This window comes from Barbus barbus (assembly GCF_936440315.1).
Source record: "Barbus barbus genome assembly, chromosome: 32".
Classification (NCBI taxonomy): domain Eukaryota; kingdom Metazoa; phylum Chordata; class Actinopteri; order Cypriniformes; family Cyprinidae; genus Barbus; species Barbus barbus.
In genome coordinates, this window is record NC_136760.1 from 16,656,383 (window position 1) to 16,669,264 (window position 12,882).

Genomic DNA, 12,882 nt, shown 5'->3' on the forward strand with positions numbered 1-12,882 from the left:
TTCATTTTTTATTACAGAAGCTCTGTTGTTTCTGTGCACTCTGTTGTGTATTCACCTGGGCTTGATAAGACAGGAACAGTCCTCTGATCGCCTAACCCAGCCAGCTATTTTTAGCACCTTCACCGTCCTTATCATCAAGGTAAAATAAGAATGTTGCTGAGAGGGCTTTACGTATTTCAAACAGATGCAGTAACACAAGTCTCATTTCCCCGTTCCCTCACTCTCGCTTTTGGGACTCTGTAGTAATGAAACAGGAATCGACCTAAATATTCACTTTGCTTCACTATCGTTTCTAATTATTGCGGCATTACAAAACTCTATGTGTTCAAAAGCATCTAAAGCTTCAGTTGTATTGTGGGAATTACAGTTTAAATTAAAATTTCATAGTCATAATGTAACTTGTGCTCAAAGGGAACCACATTCAAAATCCAACATATGTTTTTCATGAAGCTGAATTCTACATTCAGGTGAAAGAAACAGAATTTAGTAATAATAGCAATAAAAACACCCTTTCCTCATGGTTATCCATTTATTCAGACTGTTTTTATAAAGCCCACAGTTGAACAGCTCTCTGCCATGGCTGTATTCCAATCACAGCTCTCACAGCACTTTTTAACTCAAGTACACACAGCCAGCAGTGCACAGCAATTAAAACTCAAAATTGATTTTTTGGTTTCCAATAGAACTTCTTTTTTTTAAAGGCAGCCAAGGTGTGGAAAAAATCTATTAGAATTACCTATTAGAATTTTAGCTGAAAATACCAAGTAAAATAATTACCAGATTTACCACAATTTTAAATGAGAGAGAGAGAGAAAGAGAGAGAGCGTAACATTATGTTAACATTAGGGCTTTGTAGGTATATCGTCTTATAATTTACAAAAAAAAAAAGAAGTGTTAGTCTTTTTACCCTACTGAAAAATAAATATACTAAAATGTATTTGAAATACATTTATTTCATGCTAAATATACTACAAATACATATTAATGTGCTTAATAAAAATACCTGGCAATTGTACTTTTAGTATACTAAACCAATATACTTAAAGCCCGCTAAATTTTGTGCTTAATGCACTTTAATTGCGCAGAAGTAGTGCTTAAATCCAACTAAAGATATACTGAAGTATGTGCTAAAGTGGAACTATTGCAAGTATACTTCAGGTACACTTTAAATATCTTGCACTTAAAAGGCCGATATTATTCAAAGAGCATACAATCCTCATCAATAGTGACACTGAAACACAATTTGTGCTTAATATGAAGAAATGTGCAAGTAGTACTCCTAATAAAGTTTATTTATAATATTTATGTCAGTAGAGATTTGAGATATAGTTAGAATTAAATAAATGCATTTTAAATATATTACTCTTACAACCCTAAACTTGCATTCTATCTTTTCATTGTTATCGTAGTTATAAAATAGTCAGGCATTTTAATCAGCTTCACAGACGGCCTGTAAAAACTCACCCTAAGAGGCCTATGACCCACTTTAAATGTTAAAAAAAGAACACGAATCATGCCAAAATGCCATCCAATACTGCTTAACACAATTTCTTGCAATCCAATTTGTATTGTAAATTTAATAAGCTTTCATTCAGCCCTACTTTATCTTATGCATCTTTAAAAACCTGAGCTGTGGTATTTTAACTTCTTGAGTATTAGCTAAGAATGAGTGCTAATGTATCTGTTTGGTGTCAGTGTCTGAACACGCAGTCCGCTACTATCAAACTTACATATGTCAGACTCAAACAAAGTTTTTAAGACTAAACAGCTCAGGTCATTCCCCGAGTAAGACCAGCACTCACAAGCCGACTAGCGTCAAACCGGCTGTAATTCATATAATGATGGCTTCCCCAACATTCATTCAGAAACGGACTTTGTACACAAGCACAAATGTGAAAAGGAAAATACATGTTTACCAAGTAGTTCACATAGTACTTTCTAAAAAAATAACATTGATATCTACAAAATGAAAACTGTTTTGTATGTAGCTTTTCTGGGACTTTCAGAGCTCAGTATGGGGAGGACCGCATTCACTTTTTGAAGAAAAGGATGAGAGGAGGAGAGAAATAAGGATTTGGAGGGGAGGAATGAACAAAACATTTGTTTGTTATCAGAGGACCTCTCTCCCAAGGTCTCCCTGTAGAGCTTCTGACCAGAACGCCTCTTAGAAAGAGATCAACCTCCCTGCGGCTTCACTAGAACAGTCCACTACAACCAGAAAACACCAAGCAAACAGACTTTTAACGAAGACCAATCTGAGCGGTTCAGCCCAGAACTCACCTGGACATCAGCAGAGCCCTGGAGCTGCACTAAAGGCCTCAGTTCACAAACACAGCCAAAATCCTTCCACCTGAAAGAGAAGATGATAAAGAGGATGGTGTTGCTGATGATGCTGTACTTTAGTTTCGGCTGCTTCATGCCACACACGGAAGGCATGTTTGCTGGATCTCATTTCTGCTCATTTAATGGTTCAACTCGCAATTTCTTCTGCAACAAGGTCCATGAGATTCCAAGATATATACCGAAAAATACTACATTTGTGTGAGTATAAACACATAAACACACACACAAATGCACACTAAAATACACAGTTATGAATTTCACATTAGAATCCTCACTTCAAATATTTTGATGCTGCCTAATTGATTTGGATGTTGAAGTTAAAATTTTCGTTCATTGAAATAGAGTTGAAATAAAATTAAATAAATGTTAGATATTAGATAAATGTTATAAATAAATAATTCATATATATATTATTATTATGTTATAAATAATGAATGTAAATAAATATATTAAATATTGGATTTTTTTTTAAATGTTGCCGTTACAACTAGCTGAAAAAAACTAAGTTCTAAAATTACTCAAATTAAAACTAAAATAAAACAAACATTAAAAGAGGACAATTGCAAGAGCAAATACAAAAATAATACAATATAAAATTAACAGCTAATTCAAAATATTTATAATAGTATATAAATAATGCCAAAATAACACTGACATAGGAATGTGGTAAAATACAAGTAGAAAATGTAGGTACATAAATTAGTATAATGAATATTTCTTCAAAAAATATTATTATTAAAAATTACTATAAAATATCACTACAAAATATGAACAATTTTCATTTATTGCTTACAATTATTTTATTTAGCATTTTTTGATTATAATTATAATTGATTATAGAGATGTATGCACTACTTTTCTTACATTCATTTGAAATAAAACAAAAAGATTAAATAAATAAGAATTTTAATGAAAGCTGTATAATAACGAAAGTAATAAACAACACTGAAAACTTGAGACTAATTAAAAACCTGAGATTCTCAGTGGCATTGTTATTGTTCCAGAGCTTGTTATTGTGATTTGGAGAGAATGTGATTGACAAGGAATTCATGTTTCTTTTGTGAGACCCAGAATATTTTTTGTAATCTCAAGGCTATCGTCCCTCATACAAATTCTCAGGCCTGACATGGGGGAGTGTGTTTTTTATGTTCAATGTTTTTCTTGTATTGCATGAAGTCATTTGTTATTTCAACCAGTCCAAAAAAAAAAAAGAGAGGTAAATGTGAAGATGAAATAAAATCATCTTTGACTCCTCAAGCAGGTTAATTGTGCAGTCTATTTTGGTTTTGAACCGACTGCCAGTCAGTTTAGATAAGGTTGCCCAACTCAATCTATCTGAAGGTGCCCAGCTGGATCACACATTTCAACCTGACAGGGCCTTTTTATGCTCTGAGCCTCACTATGACCGTCTACGCTTTGTGTTCATTACTTCACAGACTTCTTTACTTTTCCATTTTGGAAAAAGCATCAAGAGCTTTTCAGCTTGTGTGTCTCAGCATATCAGACTTTCTTCTCTGCACTGCAAGAACGAACAGGAGAGGAATTGTTCATGCTGCAGATGTTTTCTCTCTTCATAACTGTAAATATCAAGGCTAATGTCTCTGAAACATTAAATTCTGCACCACTAACGACACCAAACGGAATCACAAAAACAAAAACATTGCTTGCTTTCAAACACTTCCTCCATTAGCCATTCAGGGCAAATAAGTAAGGATCAAAACAGTCAAATTATTATATAACAAAGATATAGTGATTTAATATCTGTATCGCTTGTACCAGATTTCCTTTACAAGGATTCTGGTTCGGAGTGCTTTGTGTAATTGTGCTGTCTGCCTTTCTGAGGGATTACAGGAATGAATATCCACAGGGAGGACACACAGACACTAATGACAGAGTGCAATAAGAATTACACAAAAAGTCTTGACAATAAATAGATTATTTGCAGTCTGTAAATAGGCTACTGGTAATTGTGTTTCCATTTCTCATAATATTTTGCATCTTGAATGACCTAGTTTCTGCTATGACTCATTCTGCTCATACTAACTTTCATGAGAACCTATTAGATTCCTGAAGTGGAAGATTGGTGTAAGTTCACAAATATACTTGGAAAGAGGTTTTAGAGCATGCACACACACACACACACACACACACACACACACACACACACTGATACTCTAAATTTAAACCAGTCTGACCTCATGAGAAAATGAAGCTTGTATACTTGAGAGAACAAATTTATGCAATGTGACTTGAAGTGAAGTGAAGTGACATACTGCCAAGTATGGTGACCCATACTCGGAATTTGTGCTCTGTATTTAACCCATCCAACGTGCATACACACACCGTGAACACACACACACACCGTGAACATACACCCGGAGCAGTGGGCAGCCATTTATGCTGCGGCGCCCGGGGAGCAGTTGGGGGTTCGGTGCCTTGCTCAAGGGCACCTCAGTCGTGGTATTGAGGGTGGAGAGAGCGCTGGACATTCACTTCCCCCACCTACAAACCCTGCCGGCCCGAGACTCGAACCCGCAACCTTTGGATTACGAGTCCGACTCTCTAACCATTAGGCCACGACTTCCATTTGTATGGAAACATATGATATGAATTCATGCCAATTAGCCAACACATAAAATGTAACTTTGTTTTGATATTTAAGTAAAGAATGTTTGTGTGCCCATAGAAAATAGCTGTCAAAAGGTATCACTGACAGGTTTGCAGATTAAAATTAAGTGATTGGTAATCTAGTGAATGCAAAAATAAATAAATAAAAACAGCCATACCTGAAACAGAGGTGTCAACTTTTATATAGGATTGCTTATAATGTCACTCACCTCTGAGTAGACTGTGCTATTTATAACTGTAACACATTGATGGTAATGAATTGTTGGATGGTGAATCACATCTCTTCTGTCTAATTTTGAGCAGGGAGATCAAACAGACTCAGATCAGCGTGCTTCACAGAACAGCCCTGTCTGAACTACACGAGCTGAAGAGAATGTGAGTGCAAAGAGTGAAGGACACAGAGCTGTTTACTATTAAAACATGGAAGTGCATATTCAGCATGAATCCAAAGCATTCAATCAAACATTTAAAACCCAGAGAAAATGCTACTGAATGCGTACAACTCTTCTTGGCTTTCGGCTTAGTTTTGACTTAATGCAAAACCTCATAAACACATGATATTTAGTCTTGATTGAATATGTTTAGACTTTCTTATGGAACATGATGTTTAACAGTGACCCAAACACTAGAGATATGTATCACCGTATTAAAATACTGCAAAAACCGAGGACAGAATAATTGACAAGTGTGGGGTTTTTTTTCTTATTAAAAGAGATAAAATCAAGTTCATTTAATCTCAGAATTATTTTGTTTTATTTATTAAGTCAGTATTTATATAGTGATTTGATTTCCCCTAGTGCTCTTAAAGGAATTATTCACCCAAAAAAAAAATTGCATTACGTCACTTGCTCGCCAATTAACCCTCTGCACTGAATGGGTGCCGTCACAGACTTCAAACAGCTGATAAAAAGATCACAATAATACATAAGTAATCTACACGACTCCAGTCTATCAGTTAATATCTTGCAAAGTGAAAAGCTGCATGTTTGTAAGAATCAAATCCATAATGCTGGACTGTTTTTGGATGTAAATGGTGCTTGATCTGTGCATATTTCTCTCCTGATTCAGATAAAACATATTTTTCACTGGAGAAAGCAATGGACGGTTGATATGGATAGATATTTTAGCCAGAAGTGATGATTTCAAGTTCTAAACAACGATGGATTTTTTTGCACACAGCTTTTTGCTTCACAAAATGTTAATTGATGGACTGGTGTTGTGTGTACTTGTGAATTACTGTGAAGTTTTTATCAGCTTTTTGAACTCTTATTCTGATGGTACCCATTCACTGTGAATTGCATTGGTCAGCAAGTGATATTACACAATTTTTTTTCAAAATCTGTTCCATTAAAGAAACAAACTGATCTATACCTTGGATGGCCTGAAAGTGATTACATTTTCAGCAAATTTATTTTTTGTTATTTTTTGTGAGAAATCGTAAAGCAAATAGTGCTCATTGTGCATCGTGTTACTTAAGATTTTGTAATCATTATGATGTATTACAATCAGTTTTAAAAGCTTTAGACATTCATATAACTATTCTCCTCCTCAGAGTGGTGTCTGAGAATGATGCTCTTGTGCGAATTGAAGACTACGCCTTCTGCAATCTGACAGAGCTAAAGGAAATGTATGTTGCTGCACTACATGTGGAAACTGCAACCAATTACATTCTTGTCAAAACATTGTTGTGGTTAAAAATAGTACGTTAAAATTTGAATCACAAATTGTAGCAAATAATATGAAAGACAAAACAACTTTTTTCTACCTATCCATCTATCTGACAGTACTATTACAAAATCAAAAAATCTTGAGATCCAAGAACATGCCTTCTGGAGACTTCCAAAGCTACAGTATCTGTGAGTTCTCTTCTGTCTTCATTACTCTTGTCTATAGTAAATTCTGAATTATTTTGGTCTCATGCTGTGGTTCTGCAATTTAAAGGGAGTATATTCCCACAAGGGTTTCAGTCTATCATTGAGTTATTAAGTTCTGAAAGACCTCAATAAAAGCAGAATGACCTAAACATGAGTCAATATCCATATCAAATGTTTCGAAACAAAGGCTGTAGATACAAAGACAAAATACAAATGCCTCTCTTACATATATTCCATTCATTAAGCCTGTCTGTATGTGTGTGTGTGTGTGCGCGTGTGCGTGTGTTCGTTTAGGACTATATCAAACACTGGTATTAAATTCCTGCCTGATTTCTCCAAGATCAACTCTGCTGCTTTTGAATTTCTATTGTAAGTCTGTACTCACATGCATTTTTTACAGTGTATTTTTACTTGGTTTGGGTGGATTTCTATTAAAAAAACATACATTTGGTAAATATTTACAAAGAATTTATCAATATAGTACAGCTGATCTATGTTAAATCTATGCTATATGATATCTACATTACAGTGATCTACAAGATAGCATGCGCATAAGTAAGATTCCTTGTAATGCTTTCCTCGGATTGACCAGTGCCACCATAACTGAGCTGTAAGTGTGCAAATGTGTGATTGATAATTCCCAAAGAGTTATTCTTTATATGAGGAATGAATAATATGATGGGTTGTTGAATTGTTGAAAATGAATGTACTCACTTAAATTGAATAAAGGTAGTCTTGGAGTATGTTTAAAAAAAAAAAAAGCTGTTCAAACTATTTTTAAATAATACTGCAGCAAAATTACATGCATTGAATATTAAAATTTTGACATATATTTAAGATAAATGTTGTCTTTTTGAACTCTCTATTCATTCAAAGAATTTAAAAAAAAAGTGTCATGGAAAATTGAGTACTGACTTCAACATTGATGGTAATGAGAAATGTTTCTTGAGCACCAAATCAGCATATTAGAATGATTTCTGACGGATCATGCAACACTGAAGACTGGAGTAATGATGCTAAAAATTCAGCTTTGTCATCACAGGAATTAGTTACAGTGCAAAACAGAAAAGTTAAATCTTACCAACCCCAAAATTTGGAAAAGTGGACTAACTTAATGTACTATTGCAGGAGATTAACAAAGAATGGGATCCGTGAGATAGACAGCTATGCATTCAATGGTACCAAAATTGAAAAACTGTGAGTTCAGTTACATCGTTTATATATTCATAAATTAGCATCTCACATAATACCTCTAATCTTTCATCTAATCCCCTGTTCTCTCTTTCTCACAGCTTTCTCATGGGAAACCAGGAGCTGAGTCATATCGATCCGTACGCCTTTAAAGGAGCTGAAGGCCCCATCGTTCTGTAAGCATGAACAACTCTGACTTTCAACAACTATACAACTCACCAGCTGGAGCACCACACACCCACTCTATGTCCTCAGGACAAACTCTTACAGCAATGCCTGTTTCACTCACACTAACCTGTTACCTAGTTTAGTTCAACAACAAGCTAAGTACACCCAGTCCTGCGCTGGACACTGAAATGGCTGCTATCATTACAGGGACATCTCACGTACTTCTATCCACACCCTGCCAGAAAGCATCCTGAGGACTCTTAAGCTTCTGACGGCCACCTCTGTCTACTCTCTAAGAAAGCTTCCCAGTCTGGAGCTGTTTACTGAGCTCAAGCAGGCCAACCTGACCTACCCCAGCCACTGCTGTGCCTTCAAAAACTTCAAGAAGCACAAGTCAGTTACACCCTGCATTTAAAAAAAAAATAGTTCATAATGTATAATTTACTCATCCTTATATTATTCCGAACCTGTGCAGGTTTTTTTTTTTTTTTACAAAAGGAGATATTTGGAAGAATGTTTATGCTGCTCTTTCCATACAATGTACCGTAATTAGATATTCAAACATTCAGTGATGCTCCAGAAGGAAACACAATGCATTAGAAGCCGGGGGGTGAAAACTTTTTGAATTTGAAGATCAAGGTAAATTAATTTGTCTTCCGGGAAACATGCAAGTATCTTCTGTTGCTTCCGAAGGGCAGTACTGAATGAGAGAGAGAGAAAAAATAATATTCAACAAAGTAAGAAAAATTTGGACATTTTCATCCTGTTCAAAAGTTGACATCCCCCGGCTCTTAATGCATCGTGTTTCCTACTGGAGCATCAGTGAATGTTTGAACCTTTTTTAATAGTTGTGTTTGAATCCCTCAATTGTCCTCAATGTGAAAAGATGGATCTCAAAATCACACAGTCACTGCTGGAAAGGGTTCAGATATGCAAAGGATGCTGGAAAACTGAAGAATCTGCTGGATTTTTCTGAAGAACAGTGCTCAGTTTAACTGTTCAGAACAAACAAGGGACTCGTGAACAACCATCACAAAACAAAAAAACAGTCGTAGATCATCCAGGTAACCACACACAGTATTAAGAACCAAGGGTTTTTAAGGGGGTTATTTTAATCATTTCAAGTATTTTTTTGTCTTGTGGACTATATGTAAACATCTTTTATGTAAAATATCTTACTCAGTACAGTACTAAATAAAAAATAACATGCATTTTGTATGATCTCTCTTATTTTGTTAAATTTATTCACATTTTCACAGATTGTGCAAGGGGTTCCCAAACTTTTGCATGTCACTGTAGCTTCAGAAGACTTGGGAATATCATGCACAAGTCATATCAACTAATTTTATGATGCCTTTTATTGTAATTTTAAGAGCCGGTCACCATTCACTTTCATTGTCTGGAAAAGAGCAGCGTGAACATTCTGCTAAACGTGTCCTTTTCAGTTCCTTAAAAAAGAGAGAAAAAAAAAAAAAGAGATAGATGTTTGAAACAACATGAGGATAAGTAAATGGTGATGTAATTTTTCATTTTCTTACTTTAATACTGAAGCTCAACTGTACCTGTTCACACAGGTTTGTGAAGAATCAAATGTGTAACGATTCTGGTGCCCACCTCTTCGAACCATACTTTTTTGAAGACCACTGTAAGGATGTAATAGAAGTGACCTGCTACCCCAGACCAGATGCATTCAACCCCTGCGAGGACATCATGGGTTTTACATTCCTGCGTGTTCTGATCTGGTTCATCAGCATATTGGCCATCGTGGGCAACTGTGCTGTCCTCCTGGTGCTCCTTACGAGCCGCTACAAACTGACTGTTCCCAGGTTTCTAATGTGCCACCTGGCTTTTGCGGACTTTTGCATGGGCATTTACCTGTTGATCATCGCTGCCAAGGACATTCAGACACAGTCCTGCTACTACAACTATGGTATAGACTGGCAGACGGGAGCTGGGTGCCATGCAGCAGGCTTCTTCACAGTTTTCTCCAGCGAGCTGTCTGTTTACACTCTGACTGTCATTACCCTGGAGCGCTGGCACACCATCACTTATGCTATGCAGCAGGAACGCCAGCTGCGCCTGCGCCATGCCTGCACAATAATGGCGGCTGGGTGGCTTTTCGCCCTGCTGACTGCTCTGATGCCCATTTTGGGAGTGAGCAGATACAGTAAGACCAGCATCTGCCTGCCAATGGATGTAGAAACGATGATTTCACAAGGCTACGTGGTGCTGTTGCTCCTACTCAACGTAGCAGCTTTTCTAATCGTATGTGTCTGTTATATAAGCATCTACCTGACCGTACACAATCCCACATTCGTTCCTGCCAATGCAGACATGCGTATAGCAAAGCGCATGGCTGTGCTCATCTTCACCGACTTCCTGTGCATGGCTCCCATCTCGTTTTTCGCCATCTCTGCATCCTTAAAGCTACCGCTAATCACCGTCTCTCATGCCAAAGTCTTGCTGGTGCTTTTTTACCCCATAAATTCCTGCTCAAACCCATTTCTCTACGCCTTCTTCACCCAAACCTTCAAGAGGGATTTCTTCATTCTGACGAGTCGATTCGGCTGCTTTAAAATGCGTGCGCACATTTACCGCACAGAGATCTCTTCGGGGCAAAACGGAGCCATGGTGCCTTCCCCAAAGACTAGTGATTGAACACTGTATTCCTTGGTACACGTCGCCCAAGTGCACCTGATCGCTAACTCAGTCCACCAGAATATGCTGCTTGGAAGCTGAAATGAGGATAAACAAGGAAAGACGTGGAATCTGGATATCAAATTCTGGAAGATTTCTATGGCATGAAATAGGGTGAAGGCATCTCATACTGATTTTGTGTACTTACAGTGCTAGACCGCTCGGGTCAAATGATTGTCTTTAAAAGTACATACTCCATTCACAAGATGCTGCTTGATTGACCTTACAGTGACCTTAATCCTGCATGGATTAGTGCACAAAAATTGAGATTAGGAGATATCTTTAGCATGAATAACAGAGATCTCTACATCTTTCAACAAGCATTCAGCATTACATATTGTCAAATTATGTAATTGATACTTTTGTAGTGAAAAGCTTGTCAAAATTTAAAGGGATTATGCATCCAAAATATCCGGAATCATGTTTTTCAAAACTTGTTTTTCATTGCAGAAAAGAGGATGCTTTGAGGCCCTTTAAGGCTTGCGGATTCTAGTGGCAAAGGTCAACACGTAAAAAAAAAATAATAATAATAATAAAGACATTGTAAACCATTAAGTGTGTGTTTTGTGTATTTTTTCATTTTACATAACCAATAATAATAATATAAGTAAAAAAATAATTACACTATATAAAAACCTCCAGACCCATTTAGATGGTTTTGTAGGAGCCGTATTTGTATTTTCAATTAAGTTTGACTTATTTATTCTTTTATTAATTTTTGTTTCAAATATGATTTAAGTGTATGAAGAAATATTGTCAAATTTTTAGACTATCCTATCACGTGGATCTACGTGGCTCCTCCTCCTTTACGCAGCACTGTGGCGCGAAAGGGCAGAGCATAATAGGCAGGCAGCATTGTTTAGACAGATTAGAGTGAGAGGAAGGAGGACAACAGTTTCTTCGATCACATGCGATCACCTGTAATGGTACCGTGTTACGTTTCTGGAAGTTTTATTTCATGATTTTGTTTGGAAAGTAAACCGGAGATCTGGATGAATAAACCATGGGGTTATGTTGATGAAACCACATCTCTGCGAGTGCTTTGTAGTCATGTGTATCGGGAGAGACTCCTTCTCTCACCTCAAGGGGCTAAAGGTTGATGAAAATTAGCCTTAACAGGTTTTGTTTTCTGTATTATTTCAGTTCTCATGTGTGCTGAAACTGAAAAGACATTTATAGCCCTTGTCATTGCCCACTCTTATCACAAATATTTCAGTCCTTTAGCACTGAAATGATTTGTTCAAGGTCACTATAACCTCGCAGACCAACCGCAGTATGAGAGAAGATGTCTGAGAGAGTATGAGAATTTGAAGTTGAATGGATTTATCATGGTACAACCATTGGATCCTTCACTGGGCATTCACACAACAGAGTCTGCTTCTGCTTTACATGAGCTGAGGCACATTTTAAAGTTAGGAGTGAGTTTCTCTCTGTCCAAGTGTTGACTCTGTTCTTATCTTTGCACCTGCAATAATGTTTAAGCTCTGAGTTCTGCAACTTTTATTTGGCAGTAATGTTTGCCTCGGTGTTGGAGTGGAGCGATGGGAGTGTGTGGCAGTTACAGCAGCTGTGCAATACGCCACCCTGAACTCAAACCTCAAATGGGCTGAGGAAGTTCACAAAAAAAAAAAAAAAAAAAAAAAAAGAGGAATCTGCTACGAAGATATGGCTCATGTATCAAGGCCAGGGGTTCAATGCATAAGTCAAGGGAACAGTGGACAGCAAGAAAGCCACACACTGAGAAGGCAGAGAGTAGTTACTGCAACCATTAAAACTTTAAAATTATTTAAAATATATATTTTAGGAGATAATCATTACTTTTAAAACCCCATGTCTCTGGCTCACTATATTTTAATTCCTACACCCACAGTGAGAACTAAGATGATTATATTAATTCAGCACTATGAATTATATCTGTATACAATAAGAACACAATTCCGGTTTTCTGTGAATATCAGTCTATGGCTGCACCTGACCACTG

General features: G+C 36.7%; 1 protein-coding gene across 1 annotated transcript; it reads left to right on the top strand.

The window, feature by feature from the left end:
* Positions 1-2,362: 2,362 nt before the first annotated feature.
* Positions 2,363-10,862, top strand: LOC306852196 (lutropin-choriogonadotropic hormone receptor-like; the record flags this gene model as incomplete). The annotated part of the gene is made up of 10 exons (XM_079388879.1): positions 2,363-2,541; positions 5,275-5,346; positions 6,524-6,598; positions 6,756-6,827; positions 7,140-7,214; positions 7,375-7,455; positions 7,974-8,042; positions 8,138-8,212; positions 8,412-8,597; positions 9,779-10,862. 10 exons carry the CDS (start codon positions 2,363-2,365, stop codon positions 10,860-10,862), a joined length of 1,968 nt encoding a protein of 655 aa, XP_079245005.1.
* Positions 10,863-12,882: the final 2,020 nt, after the last annotated feature.